Genomic DNA, 24769 nt, shown 5'->3' with positions numbered 1-24769 from the left:
AGGTTGAGGGTCACATGCAGTTGTCCTTTGGGTTTTACTTGCCCTGCAGAGTTTTCTGAAAAAGTGAATTTGTGATAACACAGAGAAATCAAGAGATTTCACATAAAAACTGGTTTCCAGCCTCTCAAAAACAGAAAAAATATAAACATATATATGTGTATATATCAAAAGTGCTATTAAAAGCAAAATCCGCATCCTAGCTTGGCCACCAGCAGCAGGATCTAGGAAAGAGCTGCCCTGGGCATTCCACACTGCAGGCCACATGTTGCTGGACCCTGCAGGCATGTGAGTCTGAGAACCCTGGCCAGCTTTCGTGATAATAACGATGAAGAGCCTTAGAGCTCAAAGACCCTTACCTCACTCTTCAGCTGCAGTGTGTACAAGAGAATCCCTGCTCTCGGAAGCATAATTTTGGTGGGGTGCAGTAGCTCACGCCTATAATCCTAGCACTCTGGGTAGCCCATGCGGGGGCATCTCCTGAGCTCAGGAGTTCCAACCTGAGTAAGAACGAGTCTTCTCTACTAATAGAAAAACTAGCAGGCGTAGTGACAGGCGTCTGTAGTCCCAGCTACTCAGGAGGCTGAGGCAGGAGGATCCCTTGAACCCAGGAATTTGAGGCTGCCGTTAGCTAGGCTGATGATGCTGCACTCTACCCTGGGTGACAAGGAAAGACTGTCTCAAAATTTAAAAGAAAAAAAGAAAGCATACTTTTATATTTAACAAGAACTCCCCCCACTCACCAACCCACCCTAAGCATCATAGAATCTAGGAGAAAAACTTTGCAGAGTCCCCAGATCTGGTCTCCACAGCCCCCAAGCTTTCCTGCATTAACCCAACTCCCCACATCCCAGTGCAGGCAGAGGCAGAAACCCAAGACCGATGAGGTGTGCAGGGCAAGGAGAAGTGGCAGTTGGAGGGAGAGGGTGGTGGTGTCTGCTGAAAGGTTCGGGCAGGGCCTCCTGCCAGGACCAGCTGCTCCTGGGTGGCCTCCTTGCCTGGTTGAGCCAGAGCAGGCGGCAGCCCCGCCTTCCTGGGCCTAGCACGCAGGCCTGGCCCACCTGCTCCCCTCTCGGAGTCCCTGGGCTCAAGCAGTGCCTCACATGTGGGGTCAGGCTTTCTGTGGGGTCAGGCCAGGCATCCCCATCACTCCTGTGCAAGAGGTTGGGGACCTGGCTCTCAGAAGCCTCTGCTAGAAGGAACTGGCAAAGCTCAGGTTTAGAGATGCAAGACCGACTCTTGGCTTGGGTAGGATCATCCAGCTAGTGAAGTGGAAGAAAAAGGATTTAGTTTAATTCTTGCCAGAAAGCATAGGAAATGCTCAGCAGGAGGGAGGTGGAGCCACACCTGGCCTTACAGGGGCTGAAGGAAGGAAAGGAGGTGGGGAAGGGGGGTGATATGTTTCTAACCCAGAGGAAGCTTGCTGCCTGCTGCTGCAGCTCAGACTGACAGCTCCCAGGGAAAGGGCCTCCCAGTATGTTTGGGCACCCCCAGCCGGGTTGTGCTTCTGACAATGCAGATTCCAAGGCTCCCCCTAAACCCACTACTCAAGACTGTCCCAGGGATGGGCTCAGGAATCTGGATCTTAATGTGCCCCTCATTTGATCTGGGTGCTCCCTGTAGTTTGGGAGCCACCAAATATGACAACATAACAGTTCTGGGGACACTGATCTACCAGAATGCTGAGGGTGCTGGTGGGGGAGGGGGGTCTTTTCCAGAGAGGTAAAGACAGCTGAAAGTGAGTGAGTAGGAACCACTTAGTAAAGGCCAGTTCCTCAGGCCCATCTGGGGACAAGGGACAGCGAGCAGAGAAGTCTGCAGAGATGCTTGGGTGGTGGGACTGGAACAGGGATAGGTAGGAACTCAGAAATGAGATGTTAGAATGGTCAGCTGCATCCAGACCAGTGCATCTCAGCAGAGAGGAGGGTCACTTTGCTTCCCAGGGGACATTTCACAACATCTGGAGGCATTTTGGGTTGCCCTCATTTAGCAAGAGATGTTGGGTTACTTGCTCTGCAGGCTCTGGCTGGCTTAGAGCATCCTAACCAATTTTACCTTACCTGTTTTAAAAATGGAAGGATCTGGGCAGACCATCGATCAGGCCTAGTTTCAAACCCCAGCTCCACTGTTCACTTGCTGTGGGACCTTGGGAAACTTACATAACCTCTCTGGGTTCAGTTTTTTCATCTGTAAAATAGGGCTTTTGATGTCTGCTGAAATTAAGTGAAACAACTTTGGTGCAAGTATCTGGTATGTTACAGACACTTATAATACATTCCCTTCCTCCCCACCCCACTGAGTCCTCATTTATGGCTATGTAATATCATAGGACGTGGCGTTTCAGGGCTGAGAAGGAGCTGAGTGACATTTAGAGTGGCCCTCCAACAGACAATTCCTCTGTTTATCACCACGTAGGTAAGCCATTGACTTGGGAAATGTCTGTAATCAAGAACCACTCTGGGTATGTTTTGGTGACATTTTAGAGAGGGCAAAACAGAATGTTCCTTCTGACAAATGCAAACCTCTCCAAGCAAAAGAGGGAAGCGGCTGTGACGTGGGCTACAGGGGCTCTGCGGAACACAGAAAGGACTGGCCCCAAGAGAGCCACCAGAGGGGCATGTGAGGGCCGTGCACTGGGAGCTTGGGCCCTGGCTTCTGGTTCAGCCCAAATGTCTGCCATTGCACCAGAGCAGGGGATGGAGAAGTCCCCAAAGCAGGAGGGCAGCACCCAGAGGGCGGCTGACCAGGGTGAGGCAGGGTTGACAGAGCCATCTAGATTTTGATCCCTGAGCCTGGAGAACCTAGCTGAGAGGGTCTAACACTTAGCCTGCTAGAGTTTAAGAGCAGAGAGCCAGGAAAGCTTCATGGTGAAGAAGTCAGGCTCTAGCATCAGGAACAAGCCTAGGTTTGTCTGGCTGTGTCACACTGTCACAAGCTGTGTGACTTAGCCTTGTGAAGTAATAACCACTCTGATGATAATAGTGGCAGTGAAGGTGCTGAGGATGGTCATGATGAGAGGAGGAGGAAGATGATATGATGGTGAGGATAATGAAGATGATGGTGTAATGAAGTTGATGGTGATGAGGAGGAGGGTGATGATGATTGGTGGTATCGTGGTGATGATGCCTCTGCTGATGAGAAAAAGTTGAGTGATAATGATTACAGTTATAACAGTGGTAATAGTGATGGTGGTTATATGTGATAATAAAAATGATGGGCAGTGCCTGTGGCTCAGTGGGTAGGGCGCCAGCCCCATATACCGAGGGTGGTGAGTTCGAACCCAGCCCCAGCCAAACTGCAACAAAAAAATAGCCGGGCATTGTGGCAGGTGCCTGTAGTCCCAGCTTGTTTGGGAGACAAGAGAATCGGCTAAGCCCAAGCTGGAGGTTGTTGTGAGGTGTGACGCCACGGCACTCTACTGAGGGCGACAAAGTGAAACTCTGTCTCTTAAAAAATAATAATAATAATAATAATGGTGGTGATGATAGTGCTGGTGTTAGTGGTAATGACCATGATGACCGGGAGAGCACCTACTTTGGAATGGATGTGAAGAGTGGGCTGGAATATTGGTCTTTGCCGCCAACTAACTATGTGACTAAATGCCCGTTAGCTTCCCTTTGCCTCCCTACCCCATCCAGAAAATAGTGCTTAACAAGCACTCCTTCCTCTTAGGGTTGTCACAAGGATTAAGTGGATTAAAATATATATGAAGTATTTGGCACATAGCAAGTGCTTAATAAACACTAGTTACCATCATTAATAGTCTTATTATTTTTGTTGCCACGTTCCTTTATACTTTCAGAGTCATTCTGTTTATCCTGACCTGTTTATTCAAACGCAAAGCCTTAGTCAGGGTTGAGATGATGACTGATCACCCTGGCTCACAGAACTTCTCTATCCCTCCCACCTCCTACATTTTCCACCTTAAGTGTCATGGGCATCACATTGTTCAGGGGTTCACAGTATGTGGGATTCTATGAGGAGATGGGCCTTCTGTGTTCTCAGATCTACAGAATGGGGAAGGGGAGGGATGAGAAAAATCCATACCGCGCCCATCCTTAAACAGTGTCCACACAGATGAAGGTGTGCAGGTGTCGATGTCAACTTGGGAGAGATCAGTTTTGTGCTTGGCAGCTGGGGCTGCCTTCTTGCATGTCATCGGCAATCATAGGCAGCGGCAGGCCGGGGCCCCAAAGCTGGCTAGCTCCAAGTAGGATCGTATGTGTGGGCCTCTGAGGTTCTCTACGGACTCACAACTTCCAGATCAAAGCAGCTAGTGGTCACTCCTGATGCCTCACCATTCCTCACTGGCCCCACCTTGCCTTTCAGAGATTTGGACAGCAAGTCACACAAACCTCTACCCTTGGGCATGGAAAACGACCGCGTCTTCAATGACCTGTGGGGGAAGGGCAACGTACCTGTCGTCCTCAACAACCCATATTCAGAGAAAGAGCAGGTAAGTGGGCACGCCCAGGCTCCCACACCTCCCCCAACCCTCCCAGGTGGGCAGCTGAGGGGAAGGAAGCCAAATCCTGAACTATGTTGGGATGGACGCCAGCCACCATGAGTGGGAGCTAGCTTGGGAGGCTGAAGCTGGGAGCACTTATCGCGGAATATGGATCTTGGCTTTTGTTTTGTTTGTGAGCTTGCCACTTTTCAAATTTTAATTCTGTTTCTACCCAGAAAGGCATTCACATGGTTCCAAATTAATAAGATATAAAAGATACAAGGTGAAAGCTTTCCTCTCTTCCCAAATCCCAGCCAGATGGTTTGTCTCCCTAGAGGTGGGCAATATTAGTGGGGTTTGTGTGTTTTTACTGTATTTTATGCATAGACAAACAAATATACACACACACATTATTTTTCGTGTATTTTACACACATGAGAGCACGTGACTTTTCACTTACCAGCATAGCTTGGAGGTGAGTTCTAGTTCGTGGGTAAAGAGGGTCCTGTTCTTTCTTTGACAGCTGCGTCACATTCTGTTGTATGACCATGCCATCATTTATTGAATCAATCTTTCATAATGGACATTTGGGCCATTGCTAATGTATTGCTGTGACAGTGCCATAGTGAGTGACATTGTGCTATGAATACTTCAGTTGGCACATGGGTAGGCTTAGCAATAGAATAAATTCCTGGAAGTGGAATTATTCTATTCAAAGATCATATACATTTGCGATATGGGTGGACATTGCTAAATCGCTCACCACAGCCGTTGGTCCAACCCTACCAGCTAAGTAGGAGAGTGACTGGTTCCTTGCAGCCTTGCCAGCTTCATCTGTTATCCAACTTTTTAGTCTTTGCCGATCTGCTCAGATGTGTTTTGACAGCTGAGTCCATATTATTTCCCAAGAGTAGCCAGATTTGGCCAGAGGTCAGCAGTGCCTTTTTCTTACCTACAGGGGCAGCTGACAGACCAGGCCAGACCAACCCTCAGGAAGCGTGTAGATTTTCATCCATTCTCTACATTGTCTGGGTGGGATGACCAACAGGAGATCAGGACAGGAGGGTGGCCCAAGTCACTCAGCAGGAGACGACCGGCCTCCATTTCCCTGTGTTTGATCTATGGGTAACACCTTTCATTATGGGCTCATCTATTTTTCTTTTTATTTTCTTTTTTTGAGACAGAATCTCACTCCATCACTCTGGTAGAGGGCCCTGGTGTCATAGCTCACAGCAACCTCAAACACTTGGGCTCAGGCAATCCACTTGCTCAGCCTTTTGTTTTGTTTGTGGGTGGGTGCCACCACACCCAACTGGTTTTTCTATTTTTGGTAGAGATGGGTCTCGCTTTTGCTCAGGCTTGTCTGGAACTCCTGAGCTCAGGTGATTCACCAGCCTCGACTTCCCGAAGTGCTGGGATTATAGGCACGAGCCACCACAGCCGGCCTCACTGATGCTCATCTAAACAGAGACTAAGCCTTCTTTGCATACCCTCAAAGGAAAAGATGGAGCACTCCAGATTCTTGGTAGAAACTACTTTTCTTAGCTGCTGACAGCTGGCCAGGAAGATAAGGACATCAGTGATTCTCTTGTAGGTCAGACCCTTGTTCCACAAGCTGGCTCTTTCTCTGGCCCCGCAATGACACCTAGAAATGTTTGGTGGGAGAGCAGAACTGTAGACTCTTATTATGCTGCCCTCAAAAATCAAGGCCACACTGTGAGCATGAGGGAACAACTGTCCATCAAGGATTAAATGAACCAATATAGTTTTAAGAAGGCTTTTCATTTTCTTTCTTTCTTAAAAAGAAAGGGGTGGATGGAAAGAGGCAGCCTCAGGCCAGATCCAGGCTGTAGACATGAACTGTTAGGTCTATAATGTATTCTCCTAAGAGATAATTTATAATTATATTTCGAATTTATTGCCAATGTCTCAAATTTTTACATAAATATCTCCAAAGCTTCTCTTTAAAAATGTACGCAATCTGATGACATTGAGCCTATATTCTGATGGGGCAATGATCTGCATAGGCTAAATAGCAGCTGTCCTCTTTAGATAGGGCATGGTTCTCCAGTTTGCCACAATCCCCACCACTCCCAATTGTCTTCCTTTCCTTAAGGCCAACTGTCCATTGTCACGTATAATAGCATTAGTACTGCTGGTTTTTTAATAATTAGGATGAAAGTTAAATTTTTTTGTACCTATGTCTTTATTATAAGTGGCAGGTAAAGACAGACCAAAAGGTTCATGTGTTTCACGAAAGATTTTTTTGTGAAAATGAAGAATACTTTTACATATTTAATATGAAACCAAGTGTCGTGTTTTTAAATTGCCCAGCCTGCTTTACTAATTGGTCATACCTACCTGCCACCTGTAGGTCTCAGAATTTCTCATCCCTGGTCTGCAGTGACCTTTGAGATCTGGGTTATAGGGAAGAAGCAGAGGAGGCCTTGAACCCACAAGAAAGACACTGGATGTCTGCAGAACTGCACTGCATTCCTGCCTCTGCAGAATTCTGAGCAATGGCAGGACGGTGGCCATTTTCTTTCATGCCATGCACCTCTGTTAGACCATGGCAAGACTTGACCTTGAGCAGGCCTAAGGAGTGAGGTTCAATATCGACAACAGGGCAGAATTGATAGGAGGCTCTCTGGCCTTTTTTTCAGGGCATCATGATGAAAAGACTTGCCTTAGGGCCTCTACTAAAATGGAAATTCCATTTCCTTGGAGAAGATGAAAAAAACTTTAAGGATGCTGGAGAAAGGGAGAATGACTGAGCCTTCCAATGTTAAGTGAGCCTACTGAGGATTTTTAGGCTAGACAGCACTTGGGAGCAGGATGGATAGACCAGCATGGTTGAGATTTTTGTTCACCTTTGCTCAATATAGAATTTGACCCCAAAAGATTCAAAATCACAGCCTGCAGGATCATCCTAGCTCTGCTGTCTGAGATCCAATTTTCCAAATGCCTCTCAGAAATAGAGGTGTCAGGAGGCAGAGACTGAGCACTCAAGTTATATTTGAGTCCTAGCTCCAGAGCTAAGGAAGCTGCCCTGATACTGCCTGCTAGATGTCTTCGTAGGCACAGCCTTCAGAAATATTTCCTGGACTGAGCAAATTAATAAAAAACACAGTGTTCTTCTTTCCGCCCTGAACAACCACCTCCTATTGTTGCCTTGGCTCTACCGCTCAATGTAACTTTACCTGGAGCTCCTGGCATCACCTCGCATCCTCCCAGTTGTAACCCACATTTACTGAGTGTTTAATTATCCTCAGGGGGCTTAGCATTGGTAATAACACATAGAGGGACTCAGCCACTACCTGCTCTCCTGAGTCTAGAGCAGGCAGGTTGGGGTCTCAGCTGGGCAAGACTACAAGGCAGCTGTAAGGACTGGGGAAAAGGCAACAGAGCACAAGGGAAGCAGGGCAGATGCAGGTTAGACGTGAAAAAGAACTTTCTTTTTTTTTTTTTTTTTTTGGTTTTTGGCCGGGGCTGGGTTTGAACCCGCCACCTCTGGCATATGGGACCGGCGCCCTACTCCTTGAGCCACAGGCGCCACCCCGAAAAAGAACTTTCTAACTCAGACTATTTGCTCCCAGAAGGAATAGTGAGGTATGTCCCTTTTGGAATCTCAGACGGGACTCCTACCTTCTTCAATGCTCTTATTTGTGTAAATTTAAAGAAAATCAGCCACAGAAGCAGCTTCTTTCAAATCAGTTTCAAATAGCTGAGACATGAACCTTTACCTAGCGGTCATTTTTCTTGCCAATAGTCTGGGCGGGAGGGTCATTTGTGGGTGCGGCCAGGGAGACTTGAGTCTCCAGTCACAGAGCATAGAGTGTGTGGATAACTTGATGACCCCATCTTGAACACTCCCTTGCAAATTGTGAAATTGTGTCTAGCCTGGGAGTGTAGGTAGAATGAATTTCACTCCAACTGTCTTTCCTCTAATACATGACGTGTGCATGGCTCTGGTGGAAGTAAGGAGGAGCCAGCACAGCCCTCCCTGCCCTTGAGACTCTGATGGGTACATCTGGGGAGAGACTCATATAAAGGGCAATTAGTGCTAAAAAATAGAGAGGGCTATAAAACACTGTGGGAACATAATTACCACAGCGGTAGGTCCTAGGAAAAATTTACCCCAATGAGGGACATTTGCCCTGGGTTTTGAAGATCAAGTATGACTTTGCCTAGAAAAAAAGAAAGAAGGTATTATAGTATACGTGATGGTTGTGGCTGATACATTGCATATTTTTTTCTTGCTAAGGATCATGATTGGTCCTCTGAGGTTGTCAGACACATGTTGAGTTTTAACACATTCTAGTATTTGACACCTTCTCATAATATCATCTTACGTTGAAATGCTGCCTTAGATAAATAACATGAGAAGCTGCTGTTTGTCCATTCTCCCTGAAAAACCTTGGCATTTGAATTCAGCCCTTCTCAGCATGTTCCCTTGCCTGCCTGGTTTGCTTTCCTAAGGGAGAAGGGGTAGAACCATGCCCTGCTTAGGGACAGAACATCTGTTTTCAGACTCTAATTAAGCATCAACAAAACCTTTAGTGGGTACAGGTGGGGACAGCTGTGGGCCCCAGGAGATAGTATTTCCATTTGGTTTCTCTTTCTCATCATGCACTCTTCCTGCTGCCTTTACTGCTCTCTCTAGAAACCAGACAGTCAGATAGACGACCGTGAGATCCCCCACCACCCCCAATCATTCTTGTCAATCAGTCAATTCAGTGTAATGTATGTGATTTACACCTCCTGGGGTCCAGGCTCTAGGAATACACAGAGAGAAGAACAGAAAGGCCTTGAGTGAAAAGGTAGGAATTTGGAGGGCCTGCATTCTAAGCCCAGTTCTGTTACTTATTGTTTGTTCATTTGTTCACTCTCAAAGCGTCTATTTTCTCATCTGAAAAATGGGCTACCATGAGGGCTCAAGGAGCCAGTGAACATACCATGGCCTAGCCCAGAGCAGGTACCAAATAGTAACAAGTAGTCATTTACTAAATGTTACTCAAAATTAAATGAAGCTGAACATGATCACTGCCCTGGAGGAGTTCATGGCTGCTCCACCCCTCTTTTTATTAAATATTTGCCTCAGCTGCTGAAAACTTCTAGAAACTTCCACTCCCAAGTCACGCTCCAGACAGGGACACAAACAGCAGTCATCATACTGTGACATTGGGGGTTTCAAAGACTCGTGCACAGATGTCACCCACAGAGCCAATGTAGCTGGTGTTGGCAGCCTCCATCGGTTCTATTCAGGCCGACAGCTCAGGATGCCTGCTGGTTACTCCTGTCTCTAAGTGTCTCTCTAAGCATTTGCGAAACCTCCTGTGTTTTGAGATTAATTTTTATCTTTAGGAGGTTGTCCCAAATCCCTAGTTCTAAGCTGTTCTTCAATTCATTTTGTCCCTACCCACATGGGGTGAGGCAGCCCTTGCCTTGGTGCAGCTCATGACCACAGTTAGACACCACCCAGGGTGGATTTTCCCAAAAGCATCTTTGGAGTCCCCTTTCTCGGGTCACCAATGTTCCCAGGGAGCCCTCAAAGAGTGAACACCCCACAAAGATGCTTCCCAGAAATTCCTACTGGACAGAGTCTCCCTCCATCCCCAGGCCATCTCCCTTCCTTGCACCCGAGCCATCACCTGCTCAGGGACTCCCAGTACTTTTATAAGTGACTAAGCCGAGAGACCAGCACCAAGTCCTGCTGCCCTGCGTGGTGGGAGGCAGGGTGGAGCCAGGAAGTGGGCCCTGAATTGTTGAGTGTTTGGGTTCAGCCCTGCTGGAATTTCCACATATTTTGCTAGCTGTTTGTTTTAATAGTGCGCATTTTCTTTCCTGCTTTTTCTGGAAAAAATAAAAAAATAGTGAGTGTATTCAATGCAGGGCTGTCCCCACCGTTGTCCAGATGGGACAATGACATTCCACCACTCTGCATGTTCATTCATTCTGTGTCACCCCAGATCCAAATTTCTTTTACCATGAAGGCCAAGTTGGGTCAAAGTCATCTTTTTCCCTCTCTTTGCAAATCAATAATCAGTTGTCAAAATCCCCTCCAAACAGAGACTGTCAGAGGTCAAGAGACTCAACCCACGTCCTTGTTTCTGAGGATCTCAGGATGTTTTAAAAGATAAAGGAGCCAAAACAAAACCACAAAACATGTGCTTTTTCATTATTTACATTTAGGAAGTTCGTGCTTTTAACTAACACACACAGTACAAAGCAACAGCCTCGGGGAGGCCACAAAATAATGCCGAGACTCATCTTAAAATTAATTCCTGGTGCATATGTACATTCTGGTCTGATAATAGGACCAAGTTTAAAATTGTCTAGTAACATTGACTGACCTGTAACGTCACTGTGATTTGGAGAAAGAATCAAATCTTAAAGGCCCCCTTGTCCTCCAGCCATCGTTAGCAACCCCCAATCCCAAACTGTGGTAGGTCTGATTCCTGCACCCATCCTTCCTTAATTGTCCTCCACAGACTATTGAATGAGGGAGTAGAGAGAAAGAGGGAAGGAACATGCAAGAGAGAGGGAGGGAGAGAGAGCCAGGCGGAATAAGCGATGTCAAGCTTCCATGGAGTTATTATAAAGAACAAATCACTTTAGACATAATGCTTTGAACATAGTACAAGGAAATTATACTCCAAGATACTAAAGCACAGTTGGTGAAGTTCTGTAAGTAGCAATTTTTTAATTGCACGGATGGGTGGGTACCTGCTGGTTTGTGGGCTGGTTTACGGCCCTGGACCCTGAGCTGTCCCACCTCATAAACGGGTTATGCTTGCTGCCGGGAAAGGCAGTACCCACAGGTTGATGCCACACCTCCCAGGGCTGCAGCGAAGGGCACAGTGTGCGGCGTCTGGCCCCTGGTGTGCATGGCCCTCTGCCCAGCTTAGTCCCAGCATGCTGCCTTCATTTCGGGACAAGCCAAACAGGGCAGGTTGCTGTAGGCCTGTAACAGGGGAACTGTCGCTGGTGCCAGCAGTGCAAGAAAAAGAAGCGACTTGCTTTGTACAAGTTCCGGCCTTAGCCCCTGCCTAATGAGTTTGCTAGGGCTGATTAACAAAGCATCGCCAACTGGGTGGCTTAAGCAGAAAAATGTATTCTCACAGTTCTAGAAGCGAAAAGTCCAAAATCAAGATGTTGGCAGAGCTGGGTTCTTCCGAGGACTGGGGAGGAGAATCCAATGCGGGGCTCTCTCCTCGGCTTGGACAAGGCTGCTTCACATTCACCCCTGGGTGTGTGGTGTCTCCAAATCTCCCTTTGTTATGAAGACATCAGTCCTATTGGAGAAGGACCTTAATGACCTTATTTTTAAATCGATGAACTCTGTGAAGATTCTGTCCTCAAAGAAGGTCACAGTCAGAGGTAGTGGGGTTTAGGACATCAACATGTGAATTTGGGGTGGGGGGCACAGTTCAGCCTGTCATAGGTGCTGAGATGTTCTGTGTCTCACAGGTGCATCCCTGCCTGGCAGTAGCTCTCAGTCCTGGTTTCACCGTGAGACTGGTGATGGTGATGGCCCACTACTGGGGAAGGGCAGCCCACTACTGGCCTCTGTTTTTCAGTCTTCCCGATCCTTAGGCTGAGTTTCTGTCTTCCTGCTTAAAACACCACCCTCCTCCATCCACTTCCCAACACCTCCTGGTCTTTACTTTCTCACATCTGCTAAAAGGCTCACTATCCTCCACTGATGCGTTCCAGAAGCCCCCAAGTCCACGTTGACTTCATTCTTTTCTTCCCATCCTTTCACACCTTGAGGCTCTCGGTTCTACTTCTGGCACCTCCAGCTGCCACCTCCTCCCTTTCTGTCCAGCTGCCTCTGTGGCTGCATACCCCAGTTCCATGGCTTCTTGCCAGTGTGGTTGTGACAGCATCCTCCCTCATGAGTCTCTCTGCCTTCACCCTTTCCCTCCCATAATCCTTATAATCAGATATTTCCTAAAACTCAGCTCAGATAAGGACACTTGCTCAGTCAAGCAGCTATTGGGGCCCTTCTTTCTCTACTAAATCAAGGCCAAAGTCTTTGGCCTAGTTTTTGAGACTCTACAATGTTGAAATTCTTTTAGACCCTGTATTAGTCTCCTCAGGATGTGATCACAAGGACCATAGAATGGGTGGCTTATGCAACAGAAATTTATTTCTCTTAGCTCTGGAGGCTGGAAGTCCAAGAACAGAATACCAGTAGGATAAGGTTCTGGTAAGGCTCTTTTGATGGCTTACAGACAGCAGCCTTCTCACTGTGTCCTTACATGTTGTAGAAAGAAAGAGAGAGATTTTCATTTTCTTATAAAGCCACCAATCCTATCAGATTAGGGCCCCAGCCTTATGACCTCATTTAACCTTAATTATAATACATCCTAAGAATCCTGTCTCCCAACACAATCATATTAGGAGTTAAGGCTTCAACATTTGACTGCAGAGGAGGGACATTCAGGCTAACACAGACCTTAAATGTTTATGTTGAACATGCAGAGTATGGTACAAGAGTCTGGGAAGAGAGAAAATTGGACAGTGGGTAGGCAGAAAACAAATACCGTCTAAATAGCTATTTAGATATATATAAATCAGTATAAGATATAGAGACATAGATATATACATACACTTGGGTATATACATCTGCTCACAATAATTGCAGCCACAGATAAGTACCATGAGGAAAAACAAAGGTAAAAGTGGTTAGGGAACAGAAAACAGCAGGGAGGTGATGCTGTTTTAAAGAATGATCAATAAATATCTCTAACACCACCATGTTTCAGCACTCAGTGGTCCGCCTCTACAATTCAAGCCATTAGACCAAAAGTCTGCAAACTTTTTCTATAAAAGGCAAGGGAAATATTTTCAGCTTTGTATGCCAATGATATCAGACTCCATGACATTTAATTTTTAACCAGCTCTGCCTTTCCAAGCAAGAACAGCCACAGACATAAAGTAGAAACAAGTGAGCTATGTCCCCAAAAAAACTTTATGGACACTGAAATTTGAACTTCATGTAACTTTCATGTTTCACAAGGTATTTTTCTTCTCGATTTTTGTATTCTATAATTAAAAATGGAAAAGTCCTTCTTAGTTCCTAGGCTACACAAAAGCAGGCAGCAGACCATAGTTTGCAGACCTCTGCTTTAGAAAACCCAGCCATGAGATGCTTTTCTCAGTTGTGGGTGGGATGAGAATCAGTACATGTCTGAGGCCTAGGATCCTAGTCCCCGGCACACAGTAGGTTCTCAATATTTATTTTTTGAAGAAGAGAAAGAAGGGAGAAAAGGAGAGAGAAAGAAAGGAAATCAGAGCTTTAGGATCCTACAAAGTAGAGTTTTTAGCTCCAGGCCCAGGTGTACTTGACCTTACCTAACTTACCCAGGTGTACTTGAGGACCTACTGTGTGCCAGGGACTAGTATTCCAAGCCTTAGACATGTGATGACTGTCATCCCACAACTGAGAAAAGCATCTTACAGCAGCCTTCTCTAAAGCAGCGGTCAGCAAACTGTGATCTACTGTCTGTTTTTGTACAGCCCACGAGCTAAGGACTTTTTCCTCAATTTTTAGATTATTAAATACAAAAATCAAAAGAAGAATAGAATTTTGTGACACATGAAAGTTACATGAAGTCCAAATTTCACCTCCCTGTTTCCTTTTGGGCCTGAGCTGCAAACCAGCCCTTGCATTTCCTCATTTGCTCTGCAGACTCCCTAAGCCAAAAGAGGTGCTGACAAAGCTCATAGCCTCCTTTGAAAATTCCAGGTGTTCCAGGGACCTACCCAGAGCAAGCCAGCGTCTCCCACCACCTGAAATCTTCCCTTGTCCCACTGCATACACAAAACCAGGAAAGGACACACGTAGCCACAGCCCAAAGCCCGTTTGTGTCCTGTCGCCCATGTAATGCCTCACGAGTGCTACTAATCTGCATTTTGAGCAGGAGAACTTCAGTCCCACTCAGAAAAGTCATTTGTATCCTGCATGCAGCGCCCCTGACTGCTATATTAATCTCCCTGTTTGTCCCCTCCTGAGTCATCTAATATTACTGCTGGCTAATTAAAACATCAAAGCCCCAAGTACAACAGCCCTGCCAGAAGCCTCCTAATGCCTGGTTTCAAGGGTGCAATCCAGTGAAACCCAGGGTGGAAGGTGGCAGGGCCCGCGCTTGGGCAGCCAATTACTTGGCTCTTGAGGACCACCCCGCACACATCTGGAACCTCAACAGATGGCCGCTTTTATTAGGCCTGTTCTCGCTCTGCTCCCACTCCCTCGCAATGAAGGCTGTCTGCAGCCACCCACCAGCCACACCCCACACCCCCTCCTCCTGCCTGGCCCCCCTCCCCACCCTCTGGGTCCTGGGCTCCACCGCAGTGCCAATACCACATCTGTCAGCCCTCCCCCACCCCCGATTCTGGCTTCTCCTCAGCCTCAGGGTGTTAATGTGGGTGGAACAAGAGAGTTTCTAAACTGGCTGAATGAAACCTAATATGTAGGGAGAAGGGCTAGGGTCCCTTCCACATGGGCAAGGTAAGACTTTGTTCTCAAAGGTACAGGTTGTGGGCACCGTCAGAGGAATGTGTCACCACAACACCCTGCCCAGATGTGACTTCCATCGACTGTGTCCTGGAAGAGACACGATCGGAGACAGAATCCTAAAGAAGTGTTCAGGGCCTCTGGCCAGGCCTTCAAAGGAAATGGCATTGTTAGTGTGTGGCTTCCTACAGAGACATAGTAAAATAACTGGAGTTCAGCAGGATAGGAAGTGTAATGAGGACCAAAGGAAGGAAGTGGTGTAAGGCGTTCTCGCGCTGCCCAGTGTGGTAGTACTAGAGGAATGATACCCGTACGGTGACGGTAGTATTAATGCTACCAGTGGGGCCAGTGGTAGCATAATAGTAATCAGTGCTAACGCTTAGGAGGTGACTACGGTCATCCAAGTGAGAGGTGGTCAGATGGCTGGCTGCAGCAAGGAAGTAGAGTAGTAGAGCTGTTCAGAAAGCTGCCATGGAGGGAGTCAGTGAAGTTTGGATGTGGGGGATGAAGGAGGAGGCTGCATCAGGACAGCTCCCGCCTTGGTTGTCCATCACAGGTAGATGAGAAGCCCAGTACTGACCACCGGGAGGAGCAGGTCAGACCAGGGTGGGAAGACGTGGAAGGTCACGAGTCTAGCGCCTTCCATCTGTTCCCTGCTGTCACCTTCTGCCGTCTTCTGGAATGATCTTCAGTGGTGGTGTGCTGTGCCCCAGGGTCCAACATGGCAGCATGAAACCTTTAGCACAGACCTCCTATTCCACTGGCCATGAAGGTGGTCATCATAGGTCACCTCAGGACCTTTGCATGAGCTATTCTCACTGCCTACAAGACCCAGCTTCCTCTTTTTGGTCTGACCTATACCTATTCGTCCCTCTGGTCTTGACTTGGAAATAAGGCCCTATAGGGTAGCTGTGCCTCTGTTTGTACCCACCATGCTGCCAGTGTCCCTTGACTTGCACTTGACTGCAATGGCTCATTCTATTGTTGGTACCCCCTACTGGACTGTGCCTCCGTGGGGACACTGTAGCCCTGGTCCTTGCTTCCTTTCCTGGCACGTAAGAGGTACTCAATGCACATGTGTGAATGAATGAAGGATTCCTAATGGACTATCCAGGAGGCATGCTAGTCGAGCAGTATAGCTTGGGAGCCAGGCTGCTTGAATTTGACTCCTATATCCAGTTTACTAGGTTTGGCTAATTTATATAATTAACTTCTCTGTGCCTCAGTTTCCTAGTCTGTAAAATGGGAATATTAAGGTTGCTGTGTGGCACATCATTAAGCGCTCATTTAATGAGAGCTTTCACTATTAGTCCTTCAGAGTTCTCTGTGACTTCTGTCATGGACTTAACCAATTTCATTGTCCTTCACAGCCGTCCTCACCAGCCTGAGTTCCTCCAAGCCAGTGAGAAATGGGCCCAGCCTCCTTTTTTATTTCATCTCCTTGCACCCACCGTCGCCCATACACTGCAGCCACACTGGCCTCCAGTTTAACAAGCTCATTCCCACCTCAAGGCCTTTGCAGGTGCCTTTCTCCTTCTGCCATCACCTCCCCCAGTTTTCTATTCTTACCACCACCTGAAATTATATCGTTCCTGGATTAGGTTACTTATTGTTTATCTCCACTTCTCCCACAGTAACACTCCAGAAGGGCAATGACCCCGTCTGTGTTGTTCACTGCTGGATCCCCAGTGCCCATTTGTTGAGCACATAGCAGGCACTGACTGAGTCCTAGTTGAATGTGCAAAGGCCCTGCCTTGAGGTCCCTGCCCACTGACCTACTCTTTGCATGACTGTCCCTCTACGTTATCTCATCTCCTTCCCTCCCTTGCTTGGCTCTCGCATCAAGGTGTGCCTGATGCCTCGCCCTTGGAGTTGCTAAGGGACGCATACTCGTCTGATGCACACATGTACCTCTGCCCAGGAACATCCAAAACAGATGAGCTCCTTCTCAGTGCGGGCTAAAATGAGCAGGTTCACATCGCCCAGTCTGGGACTCATTCCCCTCACCTGCTTCTGGTCAATCTGTTTACGGAGATGAAGACCCATGAAGGGTGGAAGGTGTTCAAGACAGAGGGGACAGTAAGTGTAAGCAGGAACAAGCTTGGCATTTCTGGCAGGCAGATGCCTAAAATTTGGGGACAATATTCTGTGCTTCAAAACTTAATTTCTCTTTAGTAAAGTATGGCCAGAATGGAAAAGCGAGTATCTAATGTACTTGATACTAATATGAAGCCAGTAGATGAACTAATACACACCCACACAAGAGAAAAGCTCCATTTAATTCAGGTTGGGGGAGGAGAGAGAAGGAGGGAGGAGGATCAGTGTGCTCTCACCTCATGGGCACACCTCCTTGGTGAGGAGCACAACTACAACAGGGACCTTACCTAACGCAAACATTGCAGCCTAATAGTTTGTACGCTCATATTACTCTGAAATTTAAAAATAGAATAAAATAAACCCTTCTGTTTTCCTAGTACTTATCATGAATGATGAGTTTGGGCTACAGCGGGAAGGCCCAGAAATCCAAGTAAATTGACCCAACTTCAGATTTGATTCCTCAGATAACTGAAGACTGTTATCATTCAGAGAGGCTGATGGCGCCCATTCAGTCATGTCTTCATTCAACAAACATTCATGGAGTTTCTACTCAATGTGCCAGACCTTGGGCTAGATGTCAGAGAGACCACCTTGGGGTTCCTGACCTCTCTTTCTACAACAGAACCCAAAAGGCTCTTCTGTGGTGATTCTTCCTACCGAGGTGGAATAACCCGGTTCCAGGGAACCTGTACGTGTCAGCCAGGGAGGGCTGGATCCTTTCCTCAGTGCAGGCAGTTGGTGACTCGAGACAGATTCCAGGAAGAATGATGCCTCTCCCAGTCCCCTGGGAGACAACTTTATGGTTCACTCAAGATTCTGCCTCATGTTCCACTTTTTTTTTTTTTTAACTGAGACAGAGTCTCACTTTGTCACCCTCAGTAGAGGGCCGTGGCATCATAGCTCACAGCAACCTCCAACTCTTGCTTAAGCAATTCTCTTGCCTCAGCCTCCCAAGTAGCTGAGATGACAGGCACCCACCACAACATCTAGCTATTTTTTAGCGATAGGGTCTTACTGTTGCTCAGGCTGGTCTTGAACCTGTGAGCTCAGAGCAATCCACCCGCCTTGACAACCTCAAACTCCTAGGCTCAAGCAATCCTCTTAACTCAGCCTCCCAAGTAGCTGGGACTCCAGGTACCCATCACAACGCCTAGCTAGTTTTTCTATTTTTAGTAGAGATGAGAGTCTCACTCTTGCTCAGGCTACTCTCAAACTCCTGACCTCAAGCAATCCACCTGCCTGACCCCCCAGAACCCCAGGATTATAGGCATAAGCCACCATGCCCCGCTGAATGTTCCACCTTTATTCTCTCCTCCAGCCCCCTGCCTCGGGGAAACAGTCCCCCACCAAGAATGGCAGCCCTTCCAAGTGTCCTCGCTTCCTCAAGGTCAAGAACTGGGAAACGGATGTGGTTCTTACGGACACCCTCCACCTTAAGAGCACACTGGTGAGTACCCCAGTGGGACATAGATCAGAGTGTTGCAGCCTCAGCACTGTCCACATTTAGAACCAAGTCTTTGTTGTTGAGGACCGTCTTGCACGGCCCTGAACTGTACCCACTAGATGTCAGAACTCACCGCTCCCCACCAACAAGTTATAAACACCAAAAATATCTCAGGACATTTGCTAACGTCCTATGGGCAGGAAATTCCCCCATTTGATAACCAGGGGTAGATAGTCACTCCCATATTAATACCTTTTATTTGTGTACCTAGTACATCAAAGGACCTAAGGGAAGTTGCCGGCTCTGAACACATTCTCTTTATCTCTTATGCTCTGACAGTCCCTCCTTGATTTCGCAGTGTGTTCTTGAAATTTTTATCTCACATTTTTCATAGTCAGCCATCCAACATATTACTTTACATTTTTGCTGAAAATGAGCCTCGTGGAGGAATATTGTCTCTGAGAGCACTAACAAACTTCCACAAAGCTTGAAACACTAGTTATTGTTTTCCAAAAGTCTTTTCTTCTTTTGAAAAGTTTCTGTTCATGTCTTCACACGTGAATAGGCTCTTGAGGCTCGGGTTTGGAAGTGGCACTGCATCACTTCTGGCACATTTTATGGGTCAAAAGCAGCCCAGATTTAAAGATTGAGGAGACCAGGGTTCTTCCTCTTGACAGGGAGTTAGTATAAAGTCACATTGCAACGGGTGTGAATATGGGAGAAGAATTGGGATCATTTTTTGTAATTGATCTATCATAGACACATTCGAATGAGTTTTGGCAGCCGCTCCATTGGTTCCTTCTTGATCAATGTGGAACCGAAAATTATTTCAGAATTTAGTACCAATGGTTCTGATTCCTAGTCGGAAAGCTCCTGTTCCCCAAGTTGAGAGCAAACACTTGAGGAATCTTAAAATGCTGCTTACTATCCCTTACCTTGGCTGATGATGGTGCCCAGCAATGATTTAAAGATGGTACTTGATTAAAGCAAGAAGAAAAATAAATAAATAAATACAGATGGTACTTGAGAAATCCCCTTTGGGAATTAAGGGCAGCTTAACTTCAGATCCCACATGTGCAGCCTAACATCTGCCACACGTGGGTAACACCAAGCGATAGCCCAGTCTCTCCTTGTCCTCCAGGAAACAGGCTGCACAGAGCACATCTGCATGGGCTCCATCATGCTCCCTGCCCAGCCTACAAGAAGGCCTGAAGACGTCCGCACAAAAGAACAGCTCTTCCCTCTTGCCAAAGAGTTTATTGACCAGTACTATTCATCGATTAAAAGGCAAGTGTTTGTCAACTCTGGGAAGCCTGGGGTAAGTTACTGAGTCCTGGGGACAAAGATATCAGCTCCATCCTTGCAGAGAGATAAACCAAAGCCTGACTGTAAGGCCTCTGCCTGCCACCATGCACAGAGGTCAAAATAGGCAGCCCAAATATGACCCCCACAGTGCTTTTGTTTGGCCTGCAAAGACTTAATTAAAATCCGAAATATTTCAAGTAATCTCATGCCTATATGTAAAAATCCCCTTGAGAAACTCTCACACCTGTTCACAAGAAGGCATGCATAGGAATGTTCACTGAAACATCGTTTATGGTAGGAAAAAATGACAATTAAAGAACCAACAGGAAACCATTGTAAAACACTCAACAGGAGAATGGGTTAAGTAAGTTGTGGTATATCTCAGCAATGGAATATTATACAACCCTAAAAAATGAAGGGGTTGGAGGGCAGTGCCTGTGGCTCAAAAGGAGTAGGGCGCCGGCCCCATATGCTGGAGGTGGTGGGTTCAGACCCAGCCCCGGCCAAAAAAAAAAAGAAGGGGTTGGACCTATGCATGTTCATGGCATTAAAGTTTGTAAATAATTTTGAACAACAAAAAAAAAGAAAAGATAATTTGTACAAGGAGACATCTACAGCACAATTTATATAAACTTTTTAAACATACAGCATAACATGGTATTGATACATGGTTTAGAAATGGATACTCATAGGGCAAAAGTATAAATAAATAAATGAGAATCGTAAATACCAGATTCAAGATCATCACTTCTAGGGAGAGAATGGGCTATGATGGAGAAGTCATCCCTAAAGAATTATTTCTTAGGCTCAGGACACAGGTGTACATTATATTCTTCTATATGCCTTTGGTAAGCCTAAACCTTTCCATAATCATTTTTTAACTTTCCTAAATTGAATTTATTGCCAACATTTAAACATTAGAAGAGTTCCCTTTAAAAATCAGATTCCCAGTTTCTCTCAATAAGATATCTGGCCACACTGGGCCCCCATTCCTCTCAGGTGACATTTGGTTAGAACTGAGCTGTGGCCGCTCTTTGGGACAAGGCCTGGGCTGGCCTGTTTGCCCACATTTCCCGCCTGGCTGGTTGGGTCGTATGTACAACTCTGACCTTTGTGAGCATTTAAATTTGCAGTCTCTATTTCATGCTCAAACTGTTGTGTGCAGAAATCAGACCAAGTCTACTTTCAATCTCGTCTAACAACTCACCCCTTCCACTCACCTCTAATTTAGAAGAAAGGGTGACGCTCCCATATCCCTTTCCTCCTCACTCAGATTTGGCTCCAAAGCCCACATGGATAGGCTGCAAGAGGTGAACAAAGAGATTGAAACCACCAGCACCTACCAGCTCAAGGACACAGAGCTCATCTATGGGGCCAAGCATGCCTGGCGGAATGCCTCCCGCTGCGTCGGGAGGATCCAGTGGTCCAAGCTGCAGGTAGGTGGTGAGGCTTCGAAACCTTGAAGACCCCTTCGGTGAGAAGAGGTAGAAGGAAAGGGGAGTGAATGGAGCTTTAAAAAGAGTTAGCTCCTTACCAAGAACACCTGGAGGCCATGGTGACCTATCAGAGGGTGATCATGGGGTCCCAGATTCTTAGGGCCAAGTCCAGATAATAGTTGTATCTTATTCAACCAGCATAGTATTTCCTTAAAACTGAATTTGTGTATCTCTTGGTAAGATTAATATTCTCCTGTTTACCACAGACCTCACCACTCCCTTTTGTCTTATACCTCCTCTCTCTGTTTATTTATCTGCTTGCTCCCTAAAGGCATTAGTTTCTGTGTCCCTTAGCATGATTTTATTATAGAAAATAATTTAAAATTGAAAGTAGATTCATTGTCAAGATAAGGAAGGCAGCATTTGATTTTTGTTTTAGTTTTTATCCCTATCCTCTAGTAACCTAACAGAAAATGTAAAACCCCCTTTTTTATCCAGCATTTCTTTCCCACATTGTATTACTTCCACTCCGTGCCTCCTTTTAAAGGATTTTTCCTAGTCTGGTTGACCTTGGTTATTAGGATAGAAAAAAGACAATATAGACCCAGCCTGCAACTCAGTAGTGAGGTGCTTATTACTCCAGTGGAGCAGCAAGTGAACTGAGCTCCACATTCTCCTAAAATAGGAAGGCTGTGCTGGAGGAGGGGGACTTGGGTGGGAAGGAGAGGCAATTGATTCCCCCCCCGTACCTCTTCCAGGTGTTTGATGCCCGTGACTGCACCACAGCTCATGGGATGTTCAACTACATCTGCAACCACATCAAGTATGCCACCAACAAAGGGAACCTCAGGTGAGTTGAGCAGCTGGGTGTGGGGAGCACAGAGTCACGTGTTCTCACAGCATTTAGCCTTGGCTCTGCAGTTAGTTCATCTGCCAGGGAAAGGCTCTGCCTTCCGGGGAGATGTGCCAAACCAGGAGAGGTGTCCTGGCATCCTCCTTCCACATCCTATCCCATGTTCCTTCTCTTCTGGGACAATCAGACTCCTGTGAGGTTTGCAAAACTATGGCAACGCCCGTCTGTTCAACCCACACTTGAATATTCCCCATGGAGAGGGCAGGAAGAAGTAGCTTAGATTCCCAGGAAAAGGAAAAAGCCCATTGCCAATAGTGACCTGCTTTTCCTGTGTCTTGCCCTGTTGCTTGGAACTGCCTCCAAATCTCCCTTGGTTGAAAAGGCAATTTCTCTTCCCGCTGCTGTGGGGACGGCTCTTTCAGCCTGACTGCTACCTGCATGGAGCCAAGCCGCACCTTGGAATCATCTTGCACTGATACAAAGGATAGAAGGGCAGGTTGCAGGCCAAGACAGGGAGACGTCCATGTGGCTGGTATTTGCCATTCTGGCAAGTCAGAGCTGGAAGCAGACAGCTGGAAGGAAACAGCTGGGGCCTCACAGCAGCTGGCTACAGTTGCTAATCCTGCTCCCTGACTGCTGCCTCAAGTATCTGTTCCCAGCTACCAAGGGCCAGCCCCACCTTTGTGCTGCATGGGGCGACTGTGGGGCTGTTCACACAAGCCCTCAGTCTACCCTGAGCTCATCCAAAAGTGGCTTATTTGCATTGACCATGAGGGACCTAGTCAAGGTTAGGCCTCCAAAGGAGCTTTGGCTGTTCTGCTGGTTTTCAAATAATGCTATGAGCAGCTATGAGGAGCAGGTCTCCCAGGTGGGGTAGGGAACCTCCACTTTTTCCTTTTTCTTTCTTTCTTTCTTTTTTTTTTTTTTTTGAGACAGAGTCTCACTCTCTCACCCTGGGTAGAATGCCCAGCAGCCTCATAGCAACCTCAAACTCCTGGGCTAAAATGATCCTCTTGCTTCAGCCTCCTAAGTAGCTGGGACTACAGGTGCCCACCACAATGCCCAGCTAGTCTTTCTGTTTTTAGTAGAGACAGGGTCTCACTCTTAACTCCGGCTGGACTCGAACTCCTGAGCTCAGGCAATGCACCTGCCTCTGCCTCCCAGAATACTAGGATTATAGGCATGAGCCACTACTCCAGCCCACTTTTTTCAATTACCTATGGAGGGGTGAGGGAGGGTCCTTCATGATATCTTCTGTTAAAGAAAATACTCAGTTGATTCTTTTCTACTTCAGTTTTAAACCCCATGTCTAAAGACAATGAGATCCATTGGAGAATATTTACCATGTTATAGACATAATCCATGCGTAAGAGAAGAAGGACCAGAAAGAACAGAGGGAAAGATACGACAAACCGTGTGATTTAAACCTTCCATCTGCCCTTCCGTGACGCTGTGCCCCGGAGGCAGGAGGCGGGAGGCGTCCACATGCGTTCTGTTTCCTCCTTTGGTCTCAGTTCCTACATACAAAGTCAGCACCACACCCTGCTGGCAGTGTGCAATTCGGGTGTTCCTAAACATGCTTTTTAGATACATACATGGCACAAACACCCTTTGTCCGGTGCTCAACCAGAAAAACAGCATTGTGTGTAAATGCCAGAGGAAACAGTGACTCATTCTGTGTTCATCTCCAATACGGCACCTCTGTTCAAAGACCTGTAAGAGCACCTTTGAGCCTATGTGCTTTTCACCTTCACCTTGAGCCCGATTCTAGACTCGTCACCAGCAAGGACACGCACCTCTGCAGTATTAAATGCTACATTGTATTGTGTAGAGAATAAGACCTAAAAAAATGTGCTCAGAAAAAAGAAGGCCCTATGAACTAGATGAGACAGGCATTGTCGTGTGGACAGAGTGGATTTGGGTTAGGCTTTGAATTTGGACAGAGGGAGTCCAGTCAAGGGGACCCGTGGGGGAAGTGCCAGGCAGGAATGTGTAGGAGAGAAGATCTGTGAACAATGGGTTGGACCTGAGTGTGATCCCTGTGTTGACCCAAGAAGCCAGGACAGCCTTTGCAGAGCCTGGGATTCAGTCCATGGATGGGATTGGTGAGTCCAGCTGGCGAGAACTCCTGGCATGAGATAACATTGAACCACATCGTGAATTTTTCCCCAGTCATTTTGATGATGCCAAGGAGAAAGCCTCAGTTTGTTGCTAAGACATTATTAACACCTCTCTAAGGCTTGCTGATCTCCCTTTAGCAAAGACACCAGGGCTTCAGCTAAGTACTTCAGCAGACAACATCTTTTCACGATTTTTTTTTTTTAGGAGATAGAATCTCCCTCTGTCACCCAGGCTGGAGTACAGTGGCATCATCATAGTTCACTGTAACCTTGAACTCCTAGGTTCAAGACATCCTCCTGCCTCAGCCTCCTGAGTACCTAGGACTAAGAGTGTCTGCCACCACACATGGCTAATTTTTGTTATTTTTTGTAAAGACAGATCTTGCTATGTTGCCCAAGCTGGTCTCAAACTTCTGGCCTCAAAAAGTCCCCCACCTTGACCTCCCAAAGCTCTGGGATGACAAGCATGAGCCACTGCCTCTTCCTGTAATTTAATAACAAAATACAGCCCTCAGGATTCCTGTTTAGGAAGGGAAGGCCAGTGGTTG

General features: G+C 46.8%; 1 protein-coding gene across 4 annotated transcripts in view; it reads left to right on the top strand.

Annotated features, from left to right (window-relative positions):
• The window catches only part of NOS1 (nitric oxide synthase 1), a 178231-nt gene that overhangs the window by 107453 nt on the left and 46009 nt on the right, over positions 1-24769 (top strand). For all 4 annotated transcript variants that reach the window (XM_053589651.1, XM_053589653.1, XM_053589650.1 and 1 more), the window contains exons 3-7: positions 4327-4453; positions 18382-18510; positions 19649-19794; positions 21086-21248; positions 22007-22098. In XM_053589651.1, coding sequence (XP_053445626.1) covers positions 4327-4453; positions 18382-18510; positions 19649-19794; positions 21086-21248; positions 22007-22098 — 657 coding nt within the window. The remainder of the gene's footprint in view (positions 1-4326; positions 4454-18381; positions 18511-19648; positions 19795-21085; positions 21249-22006; positions 22099-24769) is intronic.

Source organism: Nycticebus coucang, chromosome 4 (genome assembly GCF_027406575.1).
Source record: "Nycticebus coucang isolate mNycCou1 chromosome 4, mNycCou1.pri, whole genome shotgun sequence".
NCBI classification, from domain to species: Eukaryota; Metazoa; Chordata; class Mammalia; order Primates; family Lorisidae; genus Nycticebus; species Nycticebus coucang.
Note: the sequence above shows the minus strand (reverse complement) of the source record. Positions and strands in the feature narration are given on the sequence as shown.